A 17,121-nucleotide genomic window follows, 5' to 3' on the forward strand; every position below is an offset into this window, starting at 1 on the left:
GGATCGCAAGTAGAAAACGATGCAGAGGAAACAACATTCCAAACCTTTTGGATTTTTTATTATCTGTGAAAAAAAAAGACTTTCTTTTAAGAGTCTGACCTTTTAATCCTGAAAAATGTTGTAATAAAACAAGTGTTGTTGGGTCAGCATGTATTTTTTTGCAAAGAAGAAAAATATGAATTTTTTTGTAGGATTACGACTTTTATGTTAACATTTATTTTGGGGCTTTTTCTGGTATTTTTTTATATTTTCAAAAATTTGCTTTTTCTTGTATAATTTCAACTTTTTTTCCTGAAAAAAAAAAATCTTGTAAATTTTAAATGTTTTATCTCAATTTCTTGCTTACCGGTACTTTTTATGTAAGATTCCAACTTTTTGAAAAAAAAAAAAAAATCATCTTTTTCTTGTTGATTGGTTGTAAGATTCCAATGTTTTTCTTGGGAAGATTGTGTAATTTTTTTTTTTCCAAATTTAGTTATCGAAGAAAAAAAATATTTAAGGTTGCAACTTTCCCCCCAACTTTTCCCAGTAAAATTCAAATTTTTTTTAGCTTTGAAAATGTTTACATTAAGATTATGACGTAAAATAACGTAAGGTTCCGACTTCTTAAAAAAAGTATACTTCTTATTTGACAAAAAAAAAAAGTTTTCCTTACGATTACGACTTTTTTTTCTTTCAGATTACAACTTCTTATTCTTCATAATAACAGCACCTCAATCGATTCACATTGACTTAAAACACTTTTATTGCCTTCTTTTCCCAGCAGACTAAACACCCTGACTCGGCAGAAAGCAGTGATTTGTTTGTCCACATATGGCTGAGAGTGGAAAAAGATGCAGAAAAGTGAAGAAACAACATTCGGAACAGTTTGAAATATTTTATCATGTAAAAAAAAAAAAAAAAGTCAGTTTGTCTTTTTTGACTACAATCATCATAAGAAGATTAAAGCTGCAAACAGCAATGGCCGCCGGGCGCTTGTCAATGGCGAATCCTCAAAATGACCCAAACACATTGATGTCATTCTTGAGCCATGCTTTTTGCGTATACAGAAAAAAATCAACCGTCTGTAGAGGATAGCCACTTTTAGTTGGGGCTCATCCGAGCGAATTCCTTCTGGGAATTTGTCAAAGAAGAATTCCCCAAAAACCAAAATGGCTGACATTTTGTTAGATTTCTGGCATGGGTGCTTGAAACTTTTTCATGCGTCCACTCATGACAGACAGACATGTCCACACAATTTCATGTTGATTGGTGAAACTGGTGTCGAGGGCTGATTTTAAAAAATATGTATAAATAAATCATGATAATAATAATAAAATCCCTCACTTTCCAAGGGTCATTATTGAGTTCATTCACCCAAAATGGCCGACTTCCTGTTCCATTTGGGCATGGCTCCTTGAGAGGTTTTTGTGCGTCCTGTCTTGATAGACGTGTCCACCCAATTTGGGGCTGATTTTTATTTATTATTATTATTATTTAACTTCCTAGGAGGCGCTACTGAGTAAATTTTAAATCACAGGATGCACACGCAAAATTTGCTTTGGCCTTAACAATAAAAGTGGGAAAGAAAGATCAACAGTTCATGTGTCCCATGGCGATGAGATCATTGCCATCGTCCATGTCACGAACAAAGGGAGCGGAATGTCGCTCAATTGGCCAAACAGCAAGCGATGAATGTTTGCAGCTGTTATTTACATCCCATAAATGATCATTTACACGCCGCCACTTTCCCTACTGCTGGCTCGCGTGCTGATCTGCAGTTTGATTGACAGCTAGCCCAGTCTTGCGTATCAACAGGATGAGGCGCTAATCTTCTCCGACACTTCCGGGTCCGACTTGGCCACCAGGAAGCGGAGGCGACCCCCTCCCAGCCGGATCTGATCCACTGCACTACATGGAATGAGCAAGAAAAGGCAAAAGTTGAGTTCATCCTTCTGGAACGTCCCAGGTCTTGAGATACAAATCAAAAGTCAATGAAATACAACCTCCAGAAACAAGGTGGCAAAGCTATGACAAAAATGGGCCACTCCCCCCCCCCCCCAAAAAAAAAACAAGACTTCCTGTTCGTTTTAGGATATGGCTTCTGCTGATTTTTTTGGGTAGGTCTCAGTGTGCTTCACGTGCCTCCAGTTTTTGCGCATCTTTAGGCCCTCAAAAATGTGATTCATTATTTGTAACAATAATAATGAAGAAGAAGAATTTCTTCAGTTACAATAGGGACCTTGCGACGGTATCTTCTCGGGCCCTAACTAGAGCTGCAAGCAGCTAACTATAAAGGGCCCTCGCAGCCCTGGCCATATTGGGGGGGTCCATTGAATACAATTGGAAATGCCGTTGATACATTCTAAGCATACAAAAAGCACCAACAAAACTGCGGAAGGTGTTTTGTAATATAAAATAGCACTTAACAGTATTTTTCTTGCACACAGGAATGACCTCAAGAAATGTTCATGAGTTCATTAGAGGAACAAAAAAAAATCCCCCTCAAATGTCAAAACACTTTGGGTTGAATTGATGGCACATAAGGTCATTATTCATTGTTGTTGTTGTTGTTGTTGTTTTTTTAATATTGATAAAAAAAATAATCTGTGGCAGCAAAAAGTTCACTTTTTTTTCATCCAGCACAAAATGGGAGGTGCTTAAGCACAACTTGGGAGTTATATGTGCACGCGCATGGACAACTTTGTACTTACGTACAGGAATAACATCAAAAAGAATGTGTGTGCCATGTTAACCAGTAGGTGGCGCAAGTAAAATGGCGCAGCGTACCTCTGGTAGTCAGCGCCGATCAGACTTGTCCCGTTGACGGCCAGGATCCGATCGCCGATCCTTAGTCGGCCGTCGGATGCCGCCGGCCCGTCGGGGATGAGCGTGCGGATGTAGATGCCTGGGGCGTTGAGTGGCGTGTGCTGAGATGGGGGGGGGGGAAAGGGGGGTCATGTGACTAACCAGGTTTAAAAAAACAACATTGGTAGAAAAATGTTTATGTACATTTAATGAATTTCTAAATCTGTCGTTCATCAATTCTGAACGGATTCTAAACTGCGTTTACATACTTAGGCTAACACAGGCAAAAAAAATTGTTTTCATTAAAAATACAGATTCCGAACTTAAGAAGGGGGTGAATTTGATCTGATTCTATGTCCTCACAGCATGTTTCGTCAATAACTCCAGACATTTTCAGAACCTCTTTTCGCCTAACGTTTGAAAAAAATATAAATAAATTCCTGGGATTGAATGTCTGGACTGTGAAAAGAGATATAAATATGTCTTTGGAAGTGAATGAGTTTAAATAAAAAAGGAATAATTGAAATATACAAAATTGTGCACAAAAATAGGATATTTTTTAATGTAAAACATTTCTTTTAAGATCAACCTTATGCATGGTTCAAATTTAACTCGCTGCATGTTTAGTCATTGAAACAAATATCAAGTATAAACAACAACGAAAAACAAAAATAAGTCCACTTTATATATTATTATTATTTATTTATTTTTATTTTTTTCAAACGAGAACCGTTCAGTTGGACCCAGGGTTGTTCCATGCCAAATCACCAAGCCGATTTTGATTTTACTCAAACTTGCTGTACGTGTTGACAGTGATGGCACAACACTAAATGTCAAACTTTTGATCAATCGGAGCCGTAATTTGGGAGCCATGGCCTGCCAAATTGAGACGTTTTTGGCAAAAAGAGGCGTGGCCACCTTCCTTTGAACCCTTATATCTCAGGAACCAGATACCCTCACTCACCCTATAGTTGGAAAGTTATCACTAGCATCAGATATTCAACGATTTTCAGTCAATGATCTCACCAGGCCGTCGATGAGTCCCATGCCGAGTCCGTAGGGTCCTTTGTCCAGTTCCACTACAAACACCACACACATGTCATCAGGGAGTGGGGGGGCACCCGGGGACGAGGACCACACAGGGAAGGGGAACTCACAGCCACTAGTAACACAGCCTGCAGAGGGCACACACACGCACGCACACACACGCACACACACAGGGGCTTGCTACGGGGTCCACATACACAAAGACAGCGATGCAAGTGGAGGTGGGGGGGCGCGGTTCCAGGAACATGCATTTCTACGGACCGCCAGCAGGGGGCGTTATTTCTTAAAGTGATGCTTTTTTGTTTGTTTTTTTTCATTTGAAAATTTGTTTTTTATTCGCTTTTTAGACTTAAGCCTTCTAGCGAAATTGCGACATTGACAGGATGGCTTTATCTCGAACCATTTTCAAGTTACAACTTTTTGATATATCGAAAACTGAATATGCTATTGAAAAAAAAAACCTCTGGCCCCTAAAAGGTTAAAACAGGCTAATTTGACCAGCTGCACGTTAGCCCCCCCCCCCAAAAAAAGTTTTACTTCATGTTTAGTCATTGAAAATCTAAACATTGAAATTCATGTAATTATATCAAAAAAAATAAACCCCATAAATGTATTTCTTTGTTGAACTACCAAACAGGGTTTCAAACTAATTCCAACTATCGGGTCATTTTGGCCCGCCACATAACCAGAGGAACTCAAGATTTGCTCTTATTGGACATCCGCCAGCGTCAGCGCAACGGATTGCGGGTACCCCCCATCAAGTCGTACCTTCCATGCCGTTAGCGATGAGCCCGTTGGCCTTCTTGCCGCATCCGTTCACCTGTGGGGCTCCCCCCACTCCCTCAGTGTACCCCGTTGCGGTGGCCGGGTGCTGGGGGTGAGGATGAAGATGATGATGATGATGGTGGTGGACACCGCCCCCGTTTCTCCGGAGACTGTGTGCTTGGCCACGGCCGTTTGCTTCCTCACCGTCGCCGGGGGCCGAGCGGGGGCTGCCGTGAGTCAAGGGCGGTGGCAGCAGCTCCCTCTAGAGGACAAGGTGGGATATAGCAAACTCATTCATTACATTTGTGTTACCTATTCATGTTTTTTTTTTACAGACTGCAGTATTCCTGTGTTAGATTTGTGCCTTTAAACAAAAATCTCCTTACTATACATGGCCGTTTTATTTCACAAAAAAAAACCTTACTATACATGGTCGTTTTTTGTTGTTGTTTTTTTTTTCAAAAAAACGCCTTACTATATATTGTTGTTGTTTTTCCAAAAAACGCCTTACTATACATGGTCGTTTGTTTTTTTTTTGTTTTTTTTCACAAAAAACGCCTTAGTATACATGGTCTTTTTTTCACAAAAAACCCTTACTATAAATGGTCATTTTTTTCCCCCAAAACACCTTACTATATATGGTCGTTTTTTGTTTTTTTTCCTCACAAAAAACGCCTTACTATACATGGTCGTCTTTTTTCCCCAAAATGCCTTACTATACATGGTCGTTATTTTTTTATTTTTTTCACAAAAAACACCTTACTATATATGGTCTTTTGTTTTTGGTTTTTTTTTTCAAGAAAACGCCATACCATACATAGTCCTTTTTTTTATTTTTCACAAAAAAAGCCTGACTATACATGGTCGCTTTTTTTCCCACAAAAAACGCCTTACTATACGTTTTTGTTTTTATTTATTTATTTCTATATTATAACAGCTGGTCAGCAACAAGATGATCGTAGAATAGAGCAGGTTAGATCAGATGACTGTGATATGGATGACCAGGATTCGATTGCAGTCTTAGACAGCTTTTAGTTGAACTTCTTGTTTGTCTCATATTTTCACATTTAATATTGTTTGATATAATGAATTATGATTACACATTGTCGAACATCTCAAAGTCGTTTTTTTGAGATGATCATAGTTGAGTGGTTAGAGCAGATGACTGTGACATGGATGATTATTAGGAATAAAAGCAAATTCTTATGAACAAAAACGTGAATTTTAGCGGGAAAAATACAGCTATGTAATGATTCAATTCAAATGTGTTACACATTAGAAAAGTCGCAGTTGTTGCATATCCAACGCAATTGTATGGAACTTCAAAATGAAATGCACTTGGGCAGTGATTCTTTCACTTAGCGCTATACGGGAGCCCGCGTACCACTAGTGGCACTTGCACCACACTTTGAGAATCACTGCAATCGTCGATGAGTAATGGATTCTAAATTGCGTTCGATCGTGACTTTGAGCAGTCAATAACTGTGAACCTTTTCCACAAGTGGCTATTTATTCATTGTTTGCACCAAAACAATGTTCAAATTTGGAATGCTTGTTATTGGTGTTTTTAATTAAGCCACGCGTATGCTAGCCCGGCCGGCCCACTTGAGATCAAACTGCGGCGAATGTGGCCCCTGAACTGAAACGACGCCTCTGATTTGGAGAATTGTCAACATTTTTGGGGCTGGGCGGCAATTTTTCACTATCCCCTGCGAATAGCGGCGGATGAACGCCTGCGTTTTTGGAGGAGATGCCTTGACGACGATGATGCGTTCTAAAATGGAGGATTACGGTCTAGTCAGTCCACTGATGAGACAGCCTGACCGCTAAGCAGATTAGCCATGATTTAACCATGTCTAGCTTCTTCTTCTGTGAGTGTGTGTGCGTGCGTGCGTGTGTGCGTGCGCGTGAGTGTGTTCGAGATTCTGTCTTTCATTTAAAAGATTACCACGAAACTCCTCAACCAGCACAGCTGCTTACGCACAGATTATGCGTGCACGTGTGTGTGTGTGTGTGTGTGTGTGTGTACAAGTGTGTTTACAAATGTGTGTGTGTGCATATACGGAAGTACACACTACTTCCGCGCGGTCCGACCGTTACTTGAAAATGGCGGATCTTCACCTAGCTCAAGCGTTCAATTCATGGGGAATAAAACGCGGCTTTGGGGCGGGTTTATATAAACTAGCCCCACTGTTACATCACAATCCGCTTGGCGTCGGGGCACGGCCTCACCGGAACATCGGCCGCGTTGTTGTTGTTGCCGTTAGCGTGCGTGGCGTTAGCGTGCGTGGCGTTAGCGTGCGTCTTGGCGCGCAGGCCCCACAGGAAGTGGCGCACGTAGAGCAGCTGTCGGTAGACGCTGTCCTCCACGCGCTCGCCGTCCAGGTCCACGCCGAAGCCGGCGCTGGGCAGCACGATCGGGGGGTGGTTCTCAAAGCTCTCCAGGAGGTCCACTGAATGCACAGAGAGAGCCACGGTCGCACCACAGTGAGCGTTTTGCATTCCTCCGAATCAGTTCAATGTCAACGTTAGTCAGGAAACCTGCAAGTGAAATAGTAAACGGGCAGGTAGTCAAAGCGCTTTGACTCGGCGACCTTTAACGCTCAAAGAGCCATTGGATAGTGTTTTGGGGTTTTTTTGTTTGTTTTTTTAGACAATGACGAGTGAAAATAGGAAGGTTTGCTGGATTTGTTTAATACTGCATGGATTGATGAGATGCTTCGTTGCAAAAAGACCATCCTCAATTGTGTGTCGTGAGGCAAATCCGTTTCATTTTAATATGGACTTTATAGACGCGGTTAGCGATGAATATGCTAACATCTTCATTTCAGATGTCAAAAAGTGTTTTCTTTTGTGTGGAAAACGGGTCGAAATGGCTCTTTGAGTGTTAAAGGTTGCCGAGCGCTGCTCTTTAACGTCTCAACCTACTCTCAGGAACTAAAACCCTGTTTTGAAACTCGAACTTTCCTTCGTTAGTTTGGTCTCTAGTAAGACAAATTGCTTTCTGTTGTGTCACGCGGGTCAACCTGACGTCAGCCTCCTTCCGACTCTCTCTCTTTCCCTAACGGCGTCACCTGTGCGGTAGATGTAGGCCTCGTCCTCGCTGCCGGGCTGCCACGCGGGCACGGGTCCGGTCTCTGCGGTGATCTGGTACTGGGTCAGGATCCTGTGCAGCTGCACCGGCTTGAGGGATGAGTGCTCGCCCGACAACACTCGCCAACTCATCTGCACGCGGTGAAAGGAACTTTTAAACCATCTTCAAATGAATAGCGACATGAATGGACTTATATTTAATTACTGCATTCATAATGTATTTGACCCCCCCCCAAAACGTGTGATTTGTTCAAATTTAACATTATAAAAACTTACACCATATGTTGAGCAAATGTTAAATTTAGATTTTTTTTAATTTTTTATTTAAATGTAGTTAAATTGGGGAAAGCATTTTATTTTCAAATAAAAATACACTTATTTTTTTAATGAAAATATTATTGCATTAATAATTAAAAAATTGTAGGTTCATTAGAATTTTTAATTTATTTAAATGATTTAGAAATAGAAATGGTTAAAAATGAAATATGTATTTATATTTACTAGTCTAATGTAAAAAAAATCATGTTTTGAAAAACACCTTATAGATACATTTATTAAAAAAAAGGAAATAGTAAGTTGATTTGGATTTTTTTAAAATTAATTAAAAAATATAAATTGGGAAAGAATGTGATGATTCTATACAAATGTAGTTAGCGGTAATACAAAAATAACTTGGAAAATATTGAATTTAGATTTTTAATTCAATTGTAATTTGACTGCAAATTAAATGAAAAGATTTTTTTAAATTATAAAGTAGATACAAATGTTTTGCTCATTAATAAATAAAAGTGAAAATAAAACCAAATATAAAAAAAATATATAATTGAAATAAATAAAATACAATATGAATAAATTGACATTTAATTGTATTTATATATTTATATTTATTATATTTATTATATTTATTTCAATTATATTTTTTGATACTGTATTTGGTTTTAATTTCACTTTTATTTATTTTAGTTTGGGGCAGTTTTGGGCCTCCACAGAAATATGTTTGATTATGAAAAGGGTTAAAATTTTATTGAATTGACAAAAGAAAATTTGAAAGACGTATTTTGTATTTAATGGATTTAAAAAAACATTATTCATATTTGATTCAAAAAGAAAATACATTCACTTTATTAAGAGGTAGGCTTTGACACTAGGGTTAGGGTTAAGAGGTAGGTTTTGAATTAGGGTTAGGGTTAAGAGGTAGGGTTTGAAACTAGGGTTAGGGTTTAGAAGTAGGGTTTGAAACTAGGGTTAGGGTTAAGAGATATGTTTGAAACAAGGGTTAGGGTTTAGAGGTAGGCTTTCACACTAGGGTTAGGGTTAAGAGGTAGGGTTTGAAACTAGGGTTAGGGTTAAGAGGTAGGGTTTGAAACTAGGGTTAGGGTTAAGAGGTAGGGTTTGAAACTAGGGTTAGGGTTAAGAGGTAGGGTTTGAAACTAGGGTTAGGGTTTAGAAGTAGGGTTTGAAACTAGGGTTAGGGTTAAGAGATATGTTTGAAACAAGGGTTAGGGTTTAGAGGTAGGCTTTCACACTAGGGTTAGGGTTAAGAGATAGGGTTTGAAACTAGGGTTAGGGTTTAGAGGTAGGGTTTGAAACTAGGGTTAGGGTTAAGAGATATGTTTGAAACTAGGGTTAGGGTTTAGAGGTAGGCTTTCACACAAGGGTTAGGGTTAAGAGATAGGGTTTGAAACTAGGGTTAGGGTTAAGAGGTAGGCTTTCACACTGGGGTTAGGGTTAAGAGGTAGGGTTTGAAACTAGGGTTAGGGTTTAGAGGTAGGGTTTGAAACTAGGGTTAGGGTTAAGAGGTAGGCTTTCACACTGGGGTTAGGGTTTAGAGGTAGGGTTTGAAACTAGGGTTAGGGTTTAGAGGTAGGCTTTCACACTAGGGTTAGGGTTAAGAGATAGGGTTTGGAACTAGGGTTAGGGTTTAGAAGTAGGCTTTCATACTAGGGTTAGGGTTAATAGGTAGGTTTTGAATTAGGGTTAGGGTTAAGAGGTAGGGTTTGAAACTAGGGTTAGGGTTAAGAGGTAGGGTTTGAAACTAGGGTTAGGGTTTAGAAGTAGGGTTTGAAACTAGGGTTAGGGTTAAGAGATATGTTTGAAACAAGGGTTAGGGTTTAGAGGTAGGCTTTCACACTAGGGTTAGGGTTAAGAGGTAGGGTTTGAAACTAGGGTTAGGGTTAAGAGGTAGGGTTTGAAACTAGGGTTAGGGTTAAGAGGTAGGGTTTGAAACTAGGGTTAGAGTTTAGAAGTAGGGTTTGAAACTAGGGTTAGGGTTAAGAGGTAGGGTTTGAAACTAGGGTTAGGGTTAAGAGGTAGGGTTTGAAACTAGGGTTAGAGTTAAGAGGTAGGGTTTGAAACTAGGGTTAGGGTTAAGAGGTAGGGTTTGAAACTAGGGTTAGGGTTAAGAGATATGTTTGAAACAAGGGTTAGGGTTTAGAGGTAGGCTTTCACACTAGGGTTAGGGTTAAGAGGTAGGGTTTGAAACTAGGGTTAGGGTTAAGAGGTAGGGTTTGAAACTAGGGTTAGGGTTAAGAGGTAGGGTTTGAAACTAGGGTTAGAGTTAAGAGGTAGGGTTTGAAACTAGGGTTAGAGTTAAGAGGTAGGGTTTGAAACTAGGGTTAGGGTTTAGAGGTAGGCTTTCACACTAGGGTTAGGGTTAAGAGGTAGGGTTTGAAACTAGGGTTAGGGTTAAGAGGTAGGGTTTGAAACTAGGGTTAGGGTTAAGAGGTAGGGTTTGAAACTAGGGTTAGGGTTAAGAGGTAGGGTTTGAAACTAGGGTTAGAGTTAAGAGGTAGGGTTTGAAACTAGGGTTAGGGTTAAGAGGTAGGGTTTGAAACTAGGGTTAGGGTTCAGAAGTAGGGTTTGAAACTAGGGTTAGGGTTAAGAGATATGTTTGAAACTAGGGTTAGGGTTTAGAGGTAGGCTTTCACACTAGGGTTAGGGTTAAGAGATAGGGTTTGGAACTAGGGTTAGGGTTTAGAAGTAGGCTTTCATACTAGGGTTAGGGTTAAGAGATAGGGTTTGAAACTAGGGTTAGGGTTAAGAGGTAGGGTTTAAACTAGGGTTAGGGTTAAGAGGTAGGGTTTGAAACTAGGGTTAGGGTTAAGAGATATGTTTGAAACTAGGGTTAGGGTTTAGAGGTAGGCTTTCACACTAGGGTTAGGGTTAAGAGATAGGGTTTGGAACTAGGGTTAGGGTTTAGAAGTAGGCTTTCATACTAGGGTTAGGGTTAAGAGATAGGGTTTGGAACTAGGGTTAGGGTTTAGAAGTAGGCTTTCATACTAGGGTTAGGGTTAAGAGATAGGGTTTGAAACTAGGGTTAGGGTTTAGAGGTAGGGTTTGAAACTAGGGTTAGGGTTTAGAGGTAGGGTTTGAAACTAGGGTTAGGGTTAAGAGATATGTTTGAAACTAGGGTTAGGGTTTAGAGGTAGGCTTTCACACTAGGGTTAGGGTTAAGAGATAGGGTTTGGAACTAGGGTTAGGGTTTAGAAGTAGGCTTTCATACTAGGGTTAGGGTTAAGAGATAGGGTTTGGAACTAGGGTTAGGGTTTAGAAGTAGGCTTTCATACTAGGGTTAGGGTTAAGAGATAGGGTTTGAAACTAGGGTTAGGGTTTAGAGGTAGGGTTTGAAACTAGGGTTAGGGTTTAGAGGTAGGCTTTCACACAAGGGTTAGGGTTAAGAGATAGGGTTTGAAACTAGGGTTAGGGTTAAGAGGTAGGCTTTCACACTGGGGTTAGGGTTAAGAGGTAGGGTTTGAAACTAGGGTTAGGGTTTAGAGGTAGGGTTTGAAACTAGGGTTAGGGTTAAGAGGTAGGCTTTCACACTGGGGTTAGGGTTTAGAGGTAGGGTTTGAAACTAGGGTTAGGGTTAAGAGATAGGGTTTGAAACTAGGGTTAGGGTTTAGAGGTAGGCTTTCACACTAGGGTTAGGGTTAAAAGGTAAGTTTTCAAACTAGGGTTAAGAGGTAGGTTTTAACCTAGACTTAGGGTTAAGAGGTATGGTTTAAACTAGGGTTAGGGTTTAGAAGTAAGCTTTCATACTAGGGTTAGGGTTAAGAGATAGGGTTTGAAACTAGGGTTAGGGTTAAGAGATAGGGTTTGAAACTAGGGTTAGGGTTAAGATATAGGGTTTAAACTAGGGTTAGGGTTAAGAGATAGGGTTTAAACTAGGGTTAGGGTTTAGAAGTAGGCTTTCATACTAGGGTTAGGGTTAAGAGATAGGGTTTGGAACTAGGGTTAGGGTTTAGAGGTAGGGTTTGAAACTAGGGTTAGGGTTTAGAGGTAGGGTTTGAAACTAGGGTTAGGGTTAAGAGATATGTTTGAAACTAGGGTTAGGGTTTAGAGGTAGGCTTTCACACAAGGGTTAGGGTTAAGAGATAGGGTTTGGAACTAGGGTTAGGGTTTAGAAGTAGGCTTTCATACTAGGGTTAGGGTTAAGAGATAGGGTTTGAAACTAGGGTTAGGGTTAAGAGGTAGGGTTTAAACTAGGGTTAGGGTTAAGAGGTAGGGTTTGAAACTAGGGTTAGGGTTAAGAGATATGTTTGAAACTAGGGTTAGGGTTTAGAGGTAGGCTTTCACACAAGGGTTAGGGTTAAGAGATAGGGTTTGGAACTAGGGTTAGGGTTTAGAAGTAGGGTTTGAAACTAGGGTTAGGGTTAAGAGATATGTTTGAAACTAGGGTTAGGGTTTAGAGGTAGGCTTTCACACAAGGGTTAGGGTTAAGAGATAGGGTTTGGAACTAGGGTTAGGGTTTAGAAGTAGGCTTTCATACTAGGGTTAGGGTTAAGAGATAGGGTTTGAAACTAGGGTTAGGGTTAAGAGGTAGGGTTTAAACTAGGGTTAGGGTTAAGAGGTAGGGTTTGAAACTAGGGTTAGGGTTAAGAGATATGTTTGAAACTAGGGTTAGGGTTTAGAGGTAGGCTTTCACACTAGGGTTAGGGTTAAGAGATAGGGTTTGGAACTAGGGTTAGGGTTTAGAAGTAGGCTTTCATACTAGGGTTAGGGTTAAGAGATAGGGTTTGGAACTAGGGTTAGGGTTTAGAAGTAGGCTTTCATACTAGGGTTAGGGTTAAGAGATAGGGTTTGAAACTAGGGTTAGGGTTTAGAGGTAGGGTTTGAAACTAGGGTTAGGGTTTAGAGGTAGGGTTTGAAACTAGGGTTAGGGTTAAGAGATATGTTTGAAACTAGGGTTAGGGTTTAGAGGTAGGCTTTCACACAAGGGTTAGGGTTAAGAGATAGGGTTTGAAACTAGGGTTAGGGTTAAGAGGTAGGCTTTCACACTGGGGTTAGGGTTAAGAGGTAGGGTTTGAAACTAGGGTTAGGGTTTAGAGGTAGGGTTTGAAACTAGGGTTAGGGTTAAGAGGTAGGCTTTCACACTGGGGTTAGGGTTTAGAGGTAGGGTTTGAAACTAGGGTTAGGGTTAAGAGATAGGGTTTGAAACTAGGGTTAGGGTTTAGAGGTAGGCTTTCACACTAGGGTTAGGGTTAAAAGGTAAGTTTTCAAACTAGGGTTAAGAGGTAGGTTTTAACCTAGACTTAGGGTTAAGAGGTATGGTTTAAACTAGGGTTAGGGTTTAGAAGTAAGCTTTCATACTAGGGTTAGGGTTAAGAGATAGGGTTTGAAACTAGGGTTAGGGTTAAGAGATAGGGTTTGAAACTAGGGTTAGGGTTAAGATATAGGGTTTAAACTAGGGTTAGGGTTAAGAGATAGGGTTTAAACTAGGGTTAGGGTTTAGAAGTAGGCTTTCATACTAGGGTTAGGGTTAAGAGATAGGGTTTGGAACTAGGGTTAGGGTTTAGAGGTAGGGTTTGAAACTAGGGTTAGGGTTTAGAGGTAGGGTTTGAAACTAGGGTTAGGGTTAAGAGATATGTTTGAAACTAGGGTTAGGGTTTAGAGGTAGGCTTTCACACAAGGGTTAGGGTTAAGAGATAGGGTTTGGAACTAGGGTTAGGGTTTAGAAGTAGGCTTTCATACTAGGGTTAGGGTTAAGAGATAGGGTTTGAAACTAGGGTTAGGGTTAAGAGGTAGGGTTTAAACTAGGGTTAGGGTTAAGAGGTAGGGTTTGAAACTAGGGTTAGGGTTAAGAGATATGTTTGAAACTAGGGTTAGGGTTTAGAGGTAGGCTTTCACACTAGGGTTAGGGTTAAGAGATAGGGTTTGGAACTAGGGTTAGGGTTTAGAAGTAGGCTTTCATACTAGGGTTAGGGTTAAGAGATAGGGTTTGGAACTAGGGTTAGGGTTTAGAAGTAGGCTTTCATACTAGGGTTAGGGTTAAGAGATAGGGTTTGAAACTAGGGTTAGGGTTTAGAGGTAGGGTTTGAAACTAGGGTTAGGGTTTAGAGGTAGGGTTTGAAACTAGGGTTAGGGTTAAGAGATATGTTTGAAACTAGGGTTAGGGTTAAGAGGTAGGGTTTGAAACTAGGGTTAGGGTTAAGAGATATGTTTGAAACAAGGGTTAGGGTTTAGAGGTAGGCTTTCACACTAGGGTTAGGGTTAAGAGATAGGGTTTGAAACTAGGGTTAGGGTTTAGAGGTAGGGTTTGAAACTAGGGTTAGGGTTAAGAGGTAGGCTTTCACACTGGGGTTAGGGTTTAGAGGTAGGGTTTGAAACTAGGGTTAGGGTTAAGAGATAGGGTTTGAAACTAGGGTTAGGGTTTAGAGGTAGGCTTTCACACTAGGGTTAGGGTTAAAAGGTAAGTTTTCAAACTAGGGTTAAGAGGTAGGTTTTAACCTAGACTTAGGGTTAAGAGGTATGGTTTAAACTAGGGTTAGGGTTTAGAAGTAAGCTTTCATACTAGGGTTAGGGTTAAGAGATAGGGTTTGAAACTAGGGTTAGGGTTAAGAGATAGGGTTTGAAACTAGGGTTAGGGTTAAGATATAGGGTTTAAACTAGGGTTAGGGTTAAGAGATAGGGTTTAAACTAGGGTTAGGGTTAAGAGATAGGGTTTGAAACTAGGGTTAGGGTTTAGAAGTAGGCTTTCAAACTAGGGTTAAGAGGTAGGTTTTAACCTAGACTTAAGGTTAAGAGGCAGGTTTTAAACTAGGCTTCGGGTTAGGAGGTAGGGTTTGAAACTATAGTTAGGGTTTAGAAGTAGGCTTTCACACTAGGGTTAGGGTTAAGAGGTAGGTTTGAAACTAGGGTCAGGCTTACATTTCCATTTCCAATTTGCTGAAACGAGAACATAAACACCAGCGCGTGCGCGGCTTGCCTGCGTGAGTTGCTGCGGCGGCGTGGCCAGGATGGCGACGGCGCTGTTGAGTTTGGTGAAGAATTTGTCCGCCAGATGTCCCAAGGACGACTTGCGGGCCCATTCGCACACCATCCGTAGACAGGCTTGCATCTGCAGAACTTTGGAGCGTTGGAACCAGCCGCGTGACGGACCTGCACGCAAACGTCAGCCAGTGGCGCTCAAAGCAAATTACCGGTACACGAAATCATAAACAAATATACATTCGTCAAAACAATATTACTTTCATTGTTTTTTTTGAATTCAAATGTACGTAAATGAATTAAAAAAATCAAAAATCAAAAAAACATTTCAAAAAGTTTGACATTGAACTCATGAAGACTGACCCTTTGGATAGTCTGAATGCGCATGGATTGTTACTCGCTAATGCATTGGTGGCACACAAGCCCACGTGCAGCTGGAGCTTCTTTTAGCTTCTTGAACAAATTACGATAGATTGACTGACTGCTGCCATTTGATGAAACGGCACTTCAAACATTGCGCCATATGTCTTGGACGTGCACGCACACACACGCTTGTGTAATAGGCTTACGTCTCGGCATACAGTAATCTAGGGACAACAGACGAGACATCGCTTGACCTCCCTTGCAAAGGTGTCATAAAGCTCCGTTGCAACTGCTTTACACACACACACACACACACACACCAAACAAAGAGCTACACTAGCTAACGGTAATCTATTTAGCAGGTGAAAGCACAATTAGCAGCTAGCCGCTGAAATTGCGGGTTTCCCGCAAAAATAGAGACATAAAGCGTGTCCGGAGAGTTATCAGAATGTTTCTATTTTTCGACATTTTGTTAAGTTAAAAGAAAAGTTATTGGTCATAATTTGAAAAAGGCGGACACCTGTCTGGATCAGGACTCACGGTACAATACGTGTGGTGGCCTAATTTTCAGTTTTAAAAAATGAACCCAAAAAAAAAAAAAAAGCTTTTTTCACATTTATTCCATTATTCCATTTATTCGACTTTTGGAATAAGGCTATTGGCTTGACTTTTTTACACATTTAGAGATTGAATTTTAACAGATTAAAAAAAAATCTTTTCACATTGTCATGACAGGGTGTCGCGTGTAGAAATTTGAGGGGGGGAAAAAAAAATCCTTTCTTTGTTTTTGCAAATGACATTGTAACCAAGGTATTCACAGGGCTGCACTTTTCCAACATTAGTTCTACTTTAGAATCAAGCAAAATTTCCCCCAAACCTTTTTCACATTGTCTTTAAAAGGTGTTGTGTGTCGAATCCATTTCGGAATAAGGCTGTGACAAAATGTGGGAAAAGTGAAGCATCGTGAATTCCTTCATGTAGCAGGATGAGCATGTGTGTGAGCGTGCGTTTGTGTGTGTGTGTGTGTGTGTGTCTGCTGCAAACATCAGCGTTCCCCTCCAGAAACACAACCTCTCGCTCTTCTGTTACCATGGCGACAGAAACATCAATGAGCGACTACCGGGAGCCAGACGGGGCGTTCCTTTGCATTGATGTGAAGGTGCTGCTGTCCTCATTGTGCTGGCTAATGAAGACATACGACGTGTGCGCGCGTGTTCACGTGTGTGTCTGCGATCCAACCCGCCAACGCAATGGAAATTTACAAGAGCAGGCTGGTGGTTGACTTGGTGAAGCCGTATGCGGCTCTGGAATTTAAAAAAAATTTTTTTTTTTAGATTGGCAACATGGAACTTGGTCGACATGTCCATCATGAGTATTCCAGCAAAAAAAGAGACAGGAAGTCTGCCATTTTGGTTTGAAGTTCCCGTTTGGCCGTGTCCAACAGTTTGAATCAATCGTTTGAAAATTCAGCCCCCCGGGCCAGTTTCATTTTGTGACATGAAATTTGCTAAGCGTGTTTATAATGAGTAGACCCATAAAAAAGTCTCAAGAACCCGTGACCGTAAAGACACAGAAAGTCTGCCATTTTTGTTTTTCAGCTGCCATTTCAGTGTCCATTTTGGGCATTTCCGAGGTCGGATGCTTGATTCCATTTATTTAAAATGCAGCCCCCAAAGCAGGTTGCACTTAGCAACATGACATTTGGTAGGCATCTCTATTATGAATAAACCCACAAAAAAACTACAAAGAAGCCATCCTCAAAAAGAAAACAAGAGTCTGCAATTTTGGTTTGAAGCGGCCATGTCAAGGTCAGTTTTGGCCATTTCAAAGGTTTAATCTATAATGCCCCCTCCCATGAAG

The 17,121-nt window shown here is 40.6% G+C and overlaps 1 protein-coding gene across 1 annotated transcript in view; it reads right to left on the reverse strand.

The window, feature by feature from the left end:
• Nucleotides 1-727: 727 nt before the first annotated feature.
• radil (Ras association and DIL domains) overlaps nucleotides 728-17,121 on the reverse strand; it is a 33,657-nt gene continuing 17,263 nt past the window's right edge. The window contains exons 15-21 of the mRNA XM_086033956.1: nucleotides 14,897-15,069; nucleotides 7,674-7,824; nucleotides 6,832-7,052; nucleotides 4,603-4,861; nucleotides 3,814-3,962; nucleotides 2,770-2,909; nucleotides 728-1,890 (exon numbers count right to left, since the gene is read on the reverse strand). Coding sequence (XP_085890082.1) covers nucleotides 1,791-1,890; nucleotides 2,770-2,909; nucleotides 3,814-3,962; nucleotides 4,603-4,861; nucleotides 6,832-7,052; nucleotides 7,674-7,824; nucleotides 14,897-15,069 — 1,193 coding nt within the window. The 3' untranslated portion in view covers nucleotides 728-1,790. The remainder of the gene's footprint in view (nucleotides 1,891-2,769; nucleotides 2,910-3,813; nucleotides 3,963-4,602; nucleotides 4,862-6,831; nucleotides 7,053-7,673; nucleotides 7,825-14,896; nucleotides 15,070-17,121) is intronic.

The sequence above is a fragment of the Filicampus tigris genome, chromosome 6 (genome assembly GCF_054856515.1).
Source record: "Filicampus tigris isolate MCC_2025a chromosome 6, RoL_Ftig_1.0, whole genome shotgun sequence".
NCBI lineage: Eukaryota > Metazoa > Chordata > Actinopteri > Syngnathiformes > Syngnathidae > Filicampus > Filicampus tigris.